Raw genomic sequence first — 14,932 nt, forward strand, 5'->3', positions numbered from 1 at the left:
TTTGACATATTAAAAATCTCATAGCTTCAAATAAAGCTAAAATGGATCAAGTTATAATTATTGTCACTGTATGCAGCAAAAGCTTTTGATAAAATTGATTGGCAATGCCTATTTTCTGTTTCAAAATGCTAATTTCCCCAGGAATTCTCATAGTTTATATTATACAGCTTGATAATGCATGGACAATTTCCTCGGGAAATATTCAGCATAGTTTTGACCACATGCATGTTTCGTCAGAGATTGAAAAATCTCCAAATAAGAGAAACATCCCTGTCGTTTAAGGGATAACATGTCAAATAAACATAACTTTTGGAAATTGAATCTTGAAAGTTGATATGGAAAAAAGCCTCCTGTTCTCTTCATCATCTAATAGCAAAGAGAAATAAGTCAGGAGTCACTTCAGTATATATCTTGTTGGGGACCCTCTAGAAAAAAAATAATGAACATTAATATCATAGAACAAATGCAGAACAGGACAGTGACTATGATCAAGGGATTAAAAGTCCCATGAAGAGGGACTAAAGGAACCCCTGGGGTGCTCAACCTTGAGAATACCAAGGAGGAATATAATAATCATCAAGTCTACCTGAATGGATGTTGCACAGGAGAAGGCCAAGATATGTTCTCTGTCATTAGAGAGCAGAATAATGGATATAAATTGCAGGAAAGCAGATTCTGGTTGAACGTAAGGGGAAAAACCCCAATCTTAATAGCAGTTCAACAGTGCAACCAGTTACTTGGAGAACTAGTAGACACCCCTTCTTGGGATGCATCCAAGCAGAGGCTGTTCAACCATCCGTCTTGGGTACTTTGGATTACCACATGAAGCAGGCAGTTGGAGTTGATGGCCTAAATATGAGAGAGAGAAAAGAGACGGCCCTTTCGAGCTCTCTGAGTCTATGAACCTAATAAATAATAGTTCACTTGGCAGATAGTTTTGGTAGCACACTGACCATCTGCTGACCTTTCTGCACTTTTAGTTTTGGATTGTAGTGTTCGTTTAAATGTATCAATATTTAATCCTACTGATATTATTTGTAATACTTTCTGTTTCAATAGACCTCCCTAACCTTATATCCTGACTTTTATGCTTGCATTCCTCATATTTATTTTATTTTATTTTATTTTATTTTATTTTTTATTTTTTATTTTTATTATTTATTTTATAGGAAATGCTTACCCAGGGCAAGCTCTATCATTAGGCAGAATGAGGCAGCATGTTCAGATAGTGGATGCCAATGAGCAGAAAGTGGTAATAATGATCATTCACCTGTTGTTGCCCAGTATGATGAAGATGTTGCCCCATTAGAGGTTGACGAAAGATACCACTGCTATTCTGGTTGAATTATTCAGGAAGGATGAGGGTGGGGCAGCAGTGTATGTTGGACCAGCACTAGGATATCATTTAAAAGGTATTGTTAGGGGCATCTTGGGAGGATGATTAAGGCACCAGCTTTTTAGTTTCAGTTAATAAATTTGTTTATTAACTTCATTGCTTTTAATATTAACATCATTAGTGATTTTGAATTGAATGTAGTAAAGCAGAGATGACGGACGGATGGATGATTCATTGCTTCATTATCAACTTTTGACTCCCCAGCTGTTTTTGTTATAGCAAGAATACATGATTAGTGGTTATCCAGTGTATTAAGTTTTGACCTACTTTTCTGCTTTTTTTATCTTCTAGGCTGCCCAGTAGATGGTCATCCAACTCCTAACATCACTTGGTTTTACGATGGCCATCCCTTCCATCTGCCCCATCAGGTGTTGGCATCTGGTCAGATTCTCCAGATCCTGAATGTCAGCAATGATTATCAGGGAGAAATCAGCTGCAAGGCTCAGAATGAGGCAGGCTTGCTTATACAAACAACGTCTCTGACCATCCAAGGTAAAATATATTTCTAGAGCAGCCTTACTCAATCTGGAATCCTCCAGGTATAAACTTCAGTTTCCTATAGTTTCTGCAAATTATGACAGCTGAAATCAAACTGATCTTTTGAACTAACAAATTGAATACACAGTTCTGTGGAGAAAAAAATGACCCCTATTCTGGTTTTCTGAATTTTTGTACATCTTTGCCACTGAATGTTATCAGAGCTTCATGTAGGCTATACAGAGGGAGTCTGAGGAAATACCTAACACAAAAGTTAGTGCTTGTTTCATTTATTCCAAACAGAAATCTCATACGAAAGTAAACAGTTTCTGGACAGTATTTTGTAATATTTTGTATTATTTTAATAGTAGTATTTTGGAATATTGTATTTTATCCAAGTATTGCCTCCTGATGAATTTTTTTTCCTGGATTCTGTAAGTATAAAAATAAACACAAGTGGTTTTATGTCAGATTGCTTACCCTGAGGAGAAAAAAAAAAGACAGCCATTTGCCATAGATAGCTATGACTGTGTCGATAGAATGCAGTCGACTGGCAGAGGCATTATAATGAGGTCATTAAGGTCTTGGACTAAGAGTGGGGAGACTGAGATTCTAGTCCACCCTCTACTACAGAAGCTTACTGGGTGCCTTTGGGGAGTCACCTCTTTCTCATTCCAACCTACCTTACAAAGTTATTGTTCTGTGGACTTTTTTTTTTTTGTATTCTTTAACTTTGTCAATTAACAAGCATACATGAGCAATAATGTTGCTTATTCCTTGCCCTTTCAAAACCAGTTTGAACTCCTGACATTTCCCTTTCTATGTAGGGCTCTAATCTGTGTTGGATGATCTTAAGCATTATTTTATTTGCACGTGGAATTATATTGTGTGATAGTTTGAACAATCTGTTAAGTCTCCTTTCTTTGGTACTGATATGCAAGCATACCTCTTTCAATCTGTTGGCCACTTGTTATTCTCCAGATTTGCTAGCATAGTTTGGATAGAACCTTTATTACTTACACACACACACACACACACACACACACAGCACTGTGTATGCCACCTTGAGCTCCTGTACATTCTTATCATTCTTTCTATTGACTAGGTTAGACTTTTTAACTTTGTTGATCTGTTGTGATTTCAGATTATGGGTGGTCAGTGGATAAGATGTCCCCTTGTTCGGCCTCTTGTGGTAACAAGGGTCTACAATATCATCAGCTGAAATGCTTACTGAATGGAACCCAAGTCAACATATCCCATTGCCTGGAAAAACCCAAGCCAAATCTGCAGCCCGTGGCATGCAATAGAAGAGATTGTCCTTCAAGGTTGGGCCTTCCATTGAAATGTATAGTGTGTGTCAAAAACATCACAATGAAGCAATGATTACTAACCTTTATAGAACAAGTGCTTATCTAAGCATCAGAATGAAACTTGCTTTATCAGTTTTAAACTGCCTGGCAGCCAGGGGTGAATTAAGAGTCCTTTTGCAGGACAGAGTAAAGCATCTGTCTTATTTATTGTGAAGGAATGTCTACTGCCAAGGAAAACCTGGCTGGTCTGAGATACTATGCATCTTGACATGCAAGTATGTAAAATTGAGCACATCAGATTTTACTGATCTAAATAAAGCAATGATCTGACTCAGCATAAGACACTATCTTGTGTATCTATGATCTGAGTATCTTGCCTAACAGTTTTCTCACAAAGTAACAGCAGAGCTGTGTGTCAACCATAGAAGCAAATATTGAGATCAGCATGGACTAGCTACCGTAGAAGAATCTGCTTTATTATTTTTACATAAGATTTCATATACCTCTTTTAATATAAACAGTCTCAAGATGAATTGCAAGAAATAGCTGGGTTTAGAAGAGTTAGCAAATTATGAAATGTACACATCGCTATCTATAAATTTCTGAGCAGCTAGGGGAATACTTCTGTAGGAGTGATATGCCCACTCACCTTTCCCTAAGCTCCAGTATCATCCATTCCACTCTCCTGACTTCGTTGGAAACTGGTGAAATATGTACATGTTTGGAAAGTGAAAGATACCAGAAATGTTGCACTGAAATTTATATGGGTCAGAAAAATATATGATTTGATTTTCAGATAATGAGATACAAAGAAGAAAGTGTTTTTCCTTGACAACTTTTTTTTTACCACTGTGTTTTTTCATTACACACACACACATACTACAGCATGTATATGCATGTGTAATATACCGTTACAGAGAACCAGTTTGGTGTACTGGTTAAGGTACCAGGCTAGAAACTAAGAGACTTGAGTTCTAGTCCAGCCTTAGGCACAAAGAGAGCTGGGTAACCTTGGGCCAGTCATTTTCTCTCAGCCCTAGGAAGTAGGCAATGGCAAGTCACTTTTGAAATCTTGCCAAGAAAACTGCAAGGACTTGTCCAGGCAGTCACCAGGAGTCAAGACTAACTCGAAGGCATATATATCTCATGAGTGTGTGTGTGTGCGCGTGCACACACACACACACACACACACACACACACTGTTTATCATTCAGTTATCCCAAATATACTGATAATTTCTCATTTGTGTGTGAGTGATGTGAGTTTGGATCAATTTCTGCCATTCATCACCATCTGTGTTCTTCAACAGAGAGAAATACTTAGTTTTTCCAAGTTTAGATGCCAACAGTAAGAAACCTTTAGCTTTAGCCAAACAGACAATGGGGTGTTATTTCAGAAGAAACAAACTGGAAGTTTTGTAATATCCCTACGGTTCTTTCAAAGTAATTTCACTGAAAATTCTACTCCCTTATATCTCCCCATTAGATGGATGGTAACATCATGGTCTCATTGTACCCAAAGCTGTGGGGGAGGTATCCAGTCCCGGAGGGTGACTTGTCAAAAGCTGAGTGCTGCTGGCATTTCCGTTCCTGTGTCCAGTGATATTTGTGCTCAACTTGCCAAGCGTCCAGTAGATACCCAGAGCTGCAACAGACAGCTGTGTGTGGAGTGGGCAGCTTCTGCCTGGGGACAGGTAAGTACACATGGCCAGCACTAATCATTGTGCTTCTGAGAGGGCAAAGATACCAATGTAGTTAAAGGTCTAGTTGTATTGAATATGAAAGAAATATTATTGAGGTGGTTTGGTCTTATAGAGAACACAAACAAGGATTGAACTGTGAAACAAATATACAAAGGAAGAATGAGTAGGTCAAAAGGAAGGGGAAGACTGAGGCAGTTGTGATAGGATGGAGTTGAGGCTATCTTCAGAACGAAAGTAGAATACAGGTTGGTAGAATAGACCAAGAATAATTGCAAAGTATGCACTGGCTTCAAGCAAAACTAAATGTGTCATTTTTCAGTCAGCAGGATCTCTGCACTAAAACATACATACCCATACACACATATATATAAACATACACAAGTTCTTCTTTTGTGTGTACTAGAATATGTTTGCTCCAGCATTGAACAGGAATGCCACATTTATTATTAAGGATAGTGCCTGGAGAAAATATATATACAGTATATATATTTTTCCCATGTGGAATTTGGAATTTCAGGTAATTTTTTTTTTTAATGCATGCAGTCTTCCAGGTCCCTCAGAAAGGTGACTCTTAGTTTATATCATGCCATGATGTCATATCCAGGCTCAGTTATCAAAAGCTGCATTAATTCATCTGTTTCAGGTGACCTTTTGGCTTTCTAATATAATATTTCTCCAGCCAGGAAAAGGAGGGGAGTTTTTTAAGCACGATGGAAACATATACAGCTCCATTCTGAGGCAGGTCCACAAATGATTATTGTAATTACAATTAAGAACAGATTATGGGGTATAAATAAATGGACTTTTATTATTGTATCATAGAGTTCATCCCAAAGGATATCAGATTCCTATTGGCCAAGCTCAATTTCTTGAGCTTTCCCAAAATGCAGAGGAAAGAAGCATATTCTTTTGACCCTTTGAAAATAAGCCTTTCCATTATTCCTGTCTCCTATAATCTAGTTTTGACATGGCTCTTGTAATGATACCAGAGAAGGGGATTTGATGCAATTATTTCTCAAAGAAAAAGAACCTTTGCTCATGTTTATAGTTGAACTTTTGACATTATGGTTTTGAAATCTGATGGAATTTTTACTTATACTCTGAAGCGAGGGAGTCAAATCTTTTTGCAGTATGTCCAGACCCTTGCTGGGAATATCTTTGGTTACATTAACATGAATGAGTCTAACTGTAGTTTTCTTTCATGAAAACCAAAGAAAATAACAGCATAACTGTTTTTCCGTTCTGCCCATCCCGCTCCTTGTCCTTACTTTCCTCTCCCTGCTTCAGAAACTTGTAATCAGAGGGTGGGATCGACCGTACCTTAAGGCTACCAAGGACATTGTGTGTCTGAGGCTCAGAACCCAATCACAGGAAAGACGAGAATTGTGCCAAGTAGACCCCCTCAGCTGACAAGCAGTGCATAGCTTTCAGATGAGCCAGGACTGATATAAATGTTAGGAGCTAATATGCCAATAATTAATCTTTTTAGAGACCTGGAGAGAATCCCAGTAATCAAATTCAACAACTTAAACTTTAAAGACAGACTCTGACTAGAATGGATGGTGTTCTTTGAGAAGAACAGGATAATTGGAAATGAATTATAATCAAATCATGTTCTATCCTAGTGGTTTTTGTTTTGTTTTGTTTTGAGGCAGATCTGTGTTCAAAACTAAACTTATTATATCTTTTCCCATTGAAGGCAGTATTCCTTAAATATCTCTGGATAAATATTCACTAACCGTATTTTACCGAGCCATTCCTTGTATCTCTCCAGAAACATCCCTTAGGGTTTTGGTGGGACTTTTAAGGATTAATGAAAGCTTCAAGCACTCATAATATGTTACATTGTAAAGAGAGGAAGAGGATTAAATCTAAATCACGAGTGAAGGTTTATTTCCACTATCATAAGTGAAAAAGTTTCATGCAAGTTTATTAGCTGCATTCGTTAAATTTCTAGTGCTTAACTAATCATGTCTTCCTTTTCAATTATTCATTTTAGGAAATATGCCTTACCTAATACTGTGTTATACTGGTTCCCTATCAGTTGTCGTAAATATTTGTTGTAAAATGTCCAGCAGACTAGATACAGTGACTTTTCTAGAATAAAATTTACACTGCAAGTCAAGAAAAGGGATGAGAAAATGAGAATCAGAGATAAACAAACATTTTGTTTATTCAGATAGTTGAATTTATAAAGGGGGTAACAAATTGAGTGAGTGAGCAAGTTACACAACTCTACTAGCTTTGCTGAGGGAGATTAATATGGCAACTTTTCTGAAGGTTTCCTATTGTATATGTTCAAAACATCAGAATTGTAGCCAAATTTTGCGAAGAAAACTTCATGGACTTGTCCTGGCAGTTGCCAGGACTCAAAATGACTTGAAGGCACACACCCCTCAAAACACACATGTTCGCGCACACACACACACAGATACACACAGACCCATTTCACTAAGCATAAGATGCTTTATGCTTATTTCTGTAAAGTATAGTTTTGTTCTGCTACAGCCTCTTCCATTTTAGAATTCGTCAAGCTCAATCCACCAGCCAAACCTGATGGTTTATCACAGATTCAAAAATCCTATATCTTGCCACTCTGGGCAGGCAGCAAGTGAAAGTTTTTACATCTGTTCTAGCTGGTGTCTTGTTTTTCTTTGTTAACAGTGTAATGCGCCTTGTGTTGGATCTCGTCTGGCACTCCAGCACAGGCAGGTTTTCTGCCAGACCAGGGATGGGGTCTCTGTGCCTGCTGACCAGTGCAGTTCCCTTCCAAGGTAGGTCCCACGGACACCTTGAAAAAACCTGAAGCTCTGTGTTTCGGTTCTCACACAGCAATACATGATAACTGCTAATCACAACGAATGTTTTTGTCTTACTGATTATATATAAAGTCTCCAGCTCCCTCCTTGTTCTAATGATTTAGGAGGAAGTAATGCTTTTTCTTTGGGATAGTGAGATATTTTTTTCTGGATCATAACCACAAGCCTTTTCTGCAAAATACAGGTAGTCTTCACTTAATGACCATTTATTTAGCGACCGTTTGAAGTTACAGTGGTGCTGAACAAGGGGACTTACAACCAGTCCCCGCACTTACAACTGTTGCAGTGCCCCCGTGGTCATGTGATTGCAATCCATTGCTTGGCAACCAGCTTGCATTTACAACAGTTGCGGCGTCCCAGGATCACGTGATTGCCATTTGCAACCTTCCCAGCCAGCTTCCAGCAAGCAAAATCAATGGGGAACTGTGGGATTTGTTTAACAACCATGGGATTCACTTAACAGCTGTGGTGATTTGCTTAATGACCACTGCAAAAAAGGTCATAAAATTGGGCATGACTCACTTAACAACCACCCCGCTGAACAAATTTTCTAGTCCCTATTGTGGTCGTTAAGTGTCAGGCCTAGCCCAAGAACGACGATGAAACAGTACAGTACAGTACAGTTTCTTTATTTGCTTAGACCTTATGGACAGAATCTTGCCAAACTAGATCTATACTACAGCAACTAGTGGATATACCCTGTGAGATTCTAGGGAGTGGTTATCCTGAATCTCTTTCTGTTCTCATGCTCCGCCTGCGGACTATGCTGCCTCTTGCCTCCTCCCCCCTCCTGGAATGCATCCCCTCCTTCCTGATAGCCTTGATCTCCCACATCAGTCTCCTCCTCATAGATATATTCCATCACATCAGGTGAGGACTACCTGTATATGCTTTTCTACCATCTTCCTAATGTTTGAATATATTTGCATTCATCTGTGTATGGGGAACAGAGATGTGGTTGAAGCTCCAGCGGAAGCTATTTTAATTTGGAGGCCTTGCCTTGTGACTAGCAAAATCAGAATATATTATACAACTTGATAGGACTGTCTTCACAGTATCTTGTGAAGACGTTTTTGTCAATGCTTATTCTTGAGATCCAAATACCTCTGAAGTTAACCCTAGTTCAATTCCTGTTTGGACAATCTTGAATCAGTTTCCCTAAAAGATATATGCAAATATTGTTGTTTTCTGCATTTTCTGTATTTTCTGTATTTTTTTTCCCAAAGGCCTTTAAGCACTCAGAACTGCTGGACAGATGCCTGTGGTGTACACTGGAGAGTCAGTCTGTGGACTTTGTGTACTGCTACCTGTGGGAACTACGGCTTCCAATCTAGAAGAGTGGAATGTGTACGTGTTCATACCAACAAACCTGTGCAAGATCACTTATGTGCCTGGAGACCAAGGCCTGCTAACTGGCAGCGGTGCAACATCACTCCATGTGAAAATAGTACGTCTCTATAATTTCACACTCTAGTCAATGGGCAAAGCAGCGGTCTGAATATGCATATTCTTGTGAGAGATTCACACATCTCTCCCTACAAGTATAGGTAATCGGCACTTAACGACTGCAATTGGAACCGGCAATTCCACTGCTAAGCAACACGGTTGTTAAGTGAAACTTCATATTACTACATGCGACTTACAACATCATTTTCATTGTGGTCCTGAAGTGAATCACCCACGGTAGTTAAGTGCGATGTCATGTGACCACAACTTGCAACCTCCTGCCAGCTTCCCCATTGACTTTGCTTGTTGGAAGCTGGCTGTGAAGGTTGCAAATGGCAATCACGTGACCATGGGACTCTGCGACCATCATAAATGCATGCTGGTTGTCAAGTGCCCAGATTGCAATCATGTGACCATGGGGATGCTGCAACCATCGTAAGTGCAAGGACTGGTTGTAAAACTACTGTTTCAGTGCCATTGTAAGTTTGAACCGTCACTAAACACGACAGTTGTTAACCACCTGTAGTTATAGTTCTTCTACATGTAATTACATTAATTCTCTGCTTCTCAGATTTCTAATCGGATTATATGTGATAAAACTCTCTTCCTTGAGAAGAAAGTCTAGCTTCCCATATAATGTGCAAACACCATAAAAAGTGGAATTCTGTAGTCATTCTTAGGAATACTAATTAAGAAAGGACATTGTCATTAATGAAACCAGACAAAAATCATAGCTTGAAATACACAAGAGTGTTTGCTTAAAGGTGCCATATCTCTAGATCCTCTGTTGGATCTTTTCTGTCCTTTTTTTAAATCAAATAATTATTTTAAAAAGTTGTCACCCACACAGCTTACACTCACCTGGTAAGAATAGCCAGGGAGCTTTAACTCTGTATCCCATTCTCTCCATTCAATACCCTCTAAAAAGAGCTTTGAAAAAATTACATGTACTTTTTGTTCATACATTGCAAGTATAATAAGATGGGTGGGATGGGAATCAATTGCTGATAGGTGAGTCTTTTCCTGGATCTTCCTATACTAAGGTCAAGGTCATCTTTTTTCTTTCCCATATTCTGAACATTAATGTATAAGCAATGAAGGTCATGAACTTGATAGGGCAATATTCTGATTTTTCACTGAGCATTTCAATAGACCCAATGTAGCAACTCTCCTTCATGCTTCTATAGCGCACATCTATCTGAACTCCCTGTACCAGGCTGCTCTTTTTTTCTCTTCTCTTCCCCACACATCTATCCCTTCCTCTTGTCTCACCTTCATCCTGCTTGAAAGAAGGAGGGGAATGTAAGTGTTTGTACTTATGTATTCCTGTGTACAGAAGTGATTTATATGTGAGAGAAAATGCTTGGTATAAAGCAGATAGGGTTCAAATAATTTTAGATATGAGGTATCTTATTTATTTTATTATTAATTCAATTAATATCTACCTACTAATTCAGTTAGTTAATTAGTCCTGACTCCTTACACATTTATCAGGGAGGGGAAATCACTAGGACTAGTTTCAGCTGAAGCTGACAATCCTGGGCTGTCAGGGTGGGGCACCTTGGCATTTTATAGGACTTTTTGGGCATGTTCATATTTCAGTTTTTCTTTTGGAGGTGGGATTGACTTAAGTTCAGAATCATCTTCCGTCCAAGTAACTACAGATGTTCTAAAGCGAGCCAACCAGAAGATCCAAGATGAGATTGTTGTCCCCTTTTTTTTCTTACTCCTCTCCCCTTTTTCCTAGTTGAGTGCAGAGATACCACCAGGTATTGTGAGAAGGTGAAGCAGTTAAAGCTCTGCCAGCTAGCACAGTTCAAGTCACGCTGCTGTGGAACATGTGGAAAAGCATGAAGGCATCAGCAAAAGAAAGAAAGAGTGGATTTAGCTATCGATGGCCTTGCTCTTGCTCTGCTCTGTTCCTGAGAAGAGCTGCTTGAGAAAAGGAAAATGGGAAAAGCATTGCCTCATTTGCCATTTATTTATTTATTTTTCCTTTATCTCCCTCTCTCTTTTTCTTGTTAAGAAATCTCTTTTAACAGAGTCATTTGTTGTTTCGAAAAAATGACCTTGACAGGGTTTCCCTCCTAATGATGGGAAACAAATGCAGCAAGTCACAGTTCATTATGAGGGTGGAGGCCAAGAGAGTGAGAGAGAGAGAGAGCATATTGGAAATGGAACCGCCTAGAAGACATCCCTGGGGGCCCTTGATGGACTGAAGAAAGACGTGGAAGCAACTGGATACCAGATGCCCGACTAGATTACTAGTACGTGAATCGGAATGGGGCTTGAAAGATACGGAAAGCAGAGATTAAAAATGGACAATTGCCACATTGCAAACTGGGTAACATTGGAACTGGCACACTTCCAGTGAATCCACTCACCAGATCAAGATTTACCATGGTATGCTCACCGTCACCATTTGGAAAGCTGGTAGTGTGCAGTGTTATATTCTTGAGTTTTTGCAATTTTGCCACAGAGGCTTACCAGTGAGAACTTTTTGGCTAGAAATTGTCAGTGGTGATGGGAATTTCCCATGCCAACACCTCTGGAGGCCACTGAGTTAGGAAAAATGTAATTAGAAATATGGGGAAGTAAGAGAGTGGTAAAATTCTCACTATCTCATACTTCCCAAGTGATTGTTTGTACATTTGAGGAAATGATGGCTTGTCTTTATCCATAATGAGTTTATCATAGCTGTATATCTTTGTTATGCTACAATTTGGGGTTTTCTGCTTTTGTTATCCTCAGGAGGTACAGCTCTGACCCCCAAAATGCTACATTAGAATAAATTCCATTTTTAATAATGTGGCTGAAATGCATGGGGAGCAATGCCACTCAGATTTGGAAGAAAGGTGTACCAAAGATTAACACTGCTATCACATTACAGTTCATTCTGGTTCCTTGCTGTCCAGGTACCAATCTCTTCCTCACTTACCGAAGGCTTGGAATTCTTTTTAATTTATTCATTTTTTTTAAAAAAAGTATAACTAAATATATTCTATGTAGTTGCCTCCATCTCCTGATATTACTCTTGATAAATTTTGAATCTGATGAAACTATAGGAAAATACTCAAGAGGTTTCCATCACATTAGCTTCACATCTTACTAATATAAATTAGTTAAAAACTAATAAAAAACTAAAACATTAAGAAGAAATTAGGGTGGAAGAATGTATAGGTACCTGATGCACAGTGAGAATAAAAAAACAAATATTTTGCAATAATGAAAGAGAAAGTATGAGACAAATACTAAGAGGAATACAAGAACCCATTTGTGCAAAAATATCTTTTGAAAGAGGTTGGTAACACCTGTTCAACCTCATCCCCTTTCCACTACGTAAGTAGAACACAATCCATACAACTCTGTATAGGTTTCCTACATTGAAATTAGAGGTTTCATGAGTTTGGCGTCATGTTTAAAATGGATCAGTGGATTGCTGGTGCAGAGTACTCCATGCTACCATGATGCCCCCTATGTGGAACAATGCATAGGTAAATTTTAAACACCCTCTCAGACCTGATGAAATATGATACTAACTGAACTGTTTTCTCACTTGAAGCAGATGACACAGAAAAAGACAATTAATCTGGGTGCTTCCCATTTCATGACCCTCACAAAAAAAAAACCAAAATATTTTTATTAAACAGGATGAAGTTCACAAACTGATTGTGCTAAACTGCTTGGAGCCAAGACCTGACAGCTCTGAAATACATCTCTTTCGGAGAATAGAAGCTCTGATTGACATGCTGTTGCAGTGATCTTGAGATCCCCCTTCAGATGCCTCCTTGGCTTAGGAATAATTCCATAGCTTGTCTGCTTTCTGGAGATTGTCAAATAGAGCTGAGTGCCTTTCAGAAATGGTCCAGAGCTCCACATCTCTGCTGTTCATTAAAGCAGCTTATCTTTCTAGATACCATATGAGCCTAAAAACACACTGTGGCTGCCTTGAGAATTGCAGTGTAAGTCAATTCCTTAATGCAGTGGAATTGGCAAAAAAGATGGGCTGTTTTAATGAACTGTAAGAGGTCATTTCTGAAACACACAGCCCTGTTGTGAAACATGGGTTGCCCCTGACACAACTCACACAGATTGCATACTGTATTTCCAGGCTACTATTAAAGAGAAGGAAAGGCAGCCTAGATGATACAGCCATCAGGTCTACACAATGTCCTTTGTGCTTTTTAGAGTCTGGTCCAAAAGCCGAGCAAATGAATGAGGTGGTTCCTGTAGGCTGCTGGACCCTTACATGGTCGTGTTAGAAGAAGCATGTGGTTGGTTTATCTTGCTTTGGGGGCTGACTCTGACACAATACTTGGCAGGTGTGATGGTTCTACACCCAGGGTACAGTGATTGTAGGTCTCTAGTAATTATCCAAAGCTGTGCTTTAGCAAGATGAAGGATTGGGCTCCTTTAAATCAATTGGTATTTTGTATTTCCAGAGGAGAGTCTTCAAACAGGAAGATCACGATCTGTGGTGCACATTTTATATCTAAACGTCTTCAGTTGGGTAGGTGGAGTCTTCAGTTCTGGGGTTTGGGTTGAGCACGAGTACGAGCACTATAAAAGGCAATAGCTGCGCCTTGGGTGTGTTTGCAGAGAATCCTTGGCTTGTATTTAGTAATAAAACGTGTGCTGAAGGTAGCATTGACAGGTTGTAGCTTTTTATTACCTGTGTATTTTAAAGCAAGTCTGGAAGTTCTCTGATGAGGTCAATGTCAGGTCTGCCAGATTAAATTGCCTTCTGTTTTGGGCTTTCCAAAATGTGTCTGGCAGAGAATTTACTCTCTTTTCAGATGGGTCTCTGAGTTACTGTGTTGCTATGAATCAATGCAACATTTATGTAAAAAAAAAAAAAAAAGAATGTCTTTCTATGTTATGTAAATGTATCATTTGTGTATATTTATTAGAATTTCTTGTATAAAAAGTGCAATACGAATAATTGTACATTACTTTGTCCAGATGGAACTATGGGGGAGGGCAGGAGGGGAGAAGAGATTTTTCTGTTATACTTCTGCAATGTTTTTGTAATAACAGTGATAATGTACTGCCTGCTCCTATTTTTGTGTTTAACCTTGACTACATTCATTGCATACCGAGAAAACTGCAACAAAGGGGGTGGCGTGGAGAGGATATTCTGCAAACAGAAGATCCCTTCCTTAACAGTAATGTGGTGTCTGTTTTTCTCATCAGAAAAATAAATAGATGTTCACTAGAATATCAGACTTCAGTAGCTAAACTCTTTTGGATGATGGCCTTTTGGAAATTCTCTATGAAATGAATCCAGGGAACACCACTGAACATTGGTGCAATGTTTTGGGGGTGCTGGAATATAGGTGCGAATGAGGCTCCCACTACAGCTGGCTTCCCTGCTCATTTCAGCGCAGAGAGAAGCTCCAGGTAGGCATCTTTGTGTTGTCAGTGCTGTTTATATGCCCTTGCAACCCAGAGAGCTCCTGAATTGAAGTACAGTTCCTACTTCAATCAAGCCCTATCCAACTCTGGGTTGAGTCCCTCTACAACTGACATGTCTGTATCTGAGCAAAGGCTTGCAGCCTATGAATGTAATTGCAAATGTTTCATGAATTGTGACTTGACAGCATCCATGTAAGTTTCTTGTTAAGGTTGACAAATATTACAGGAGGCAGTTCCCCTCCCCTTTAAAAAAAAACTTGTTATATAATTTTGTGTACAAATAATGCATCTTATTTATTTACTTTCTTGTCAGACTGGTTCTTTATCATTCCTCTGGAGTCTTGGGAATTACAAATATCCAGAATTC

At 38.9% G+C, this 14,932-nt stretch overlaps 1 protein-coding gene across 1 annotated transcript in view; it reads left to right on the top strand.

Annotated features, from left to right (window-relative positions):
• ADAMTSL1 (ADAMTS like 1) overlaps nt 1-14,866 on the top strand; it is a 259,610-nt gene extending 244,744 nt beyond the window's left edge. The window contains exons 24-29 of the mRNA XM_088130277.1: nt 1,688-1,888; nt 3,018-3,198; nt 4,669-4,876; nt 7,550-7,659; nt 8,931-9,151; nt 10,898-14,866. Of these exons, the coding sequence (XP_087986403.1) occupies nt 1,688-1,888; nt 3,018-3,198; nt 4,669-4,876; nt 7,550-7,659; nt 8,931-9,151; nt 10,898-11,004 (1,028 nt within the window). The 3' untranslated portion in view covers nt 11,005-14,866. The remainder of the gene's footprint in view (nt 1-1,687; nt 1,889-3,017; nt 3,199-4,668; nt 4,877-7,549; nt 7,660-8,930; nt 9,152-10,897) is intronic.
• The last annotated feature ends 66 nt before the right edge of the window (nt 14,867-14,932 follow it).

Source organism: Python bivittatus, unplaced genomic scaffold (genome assembly GCF_059951505.1).
Source record: "Python bivittatus isolate LINGU-HERP-01145 unplaced genomic scaffold, Pbiv_v1 ctg000850_np1212, whole genome shotgun sequence".
Lineage (NCBI taxonomy): Eukaryota > Metazoa > Chordata > Lepidosauria > Squamata > Pythonidae > Python > Python bivittatus.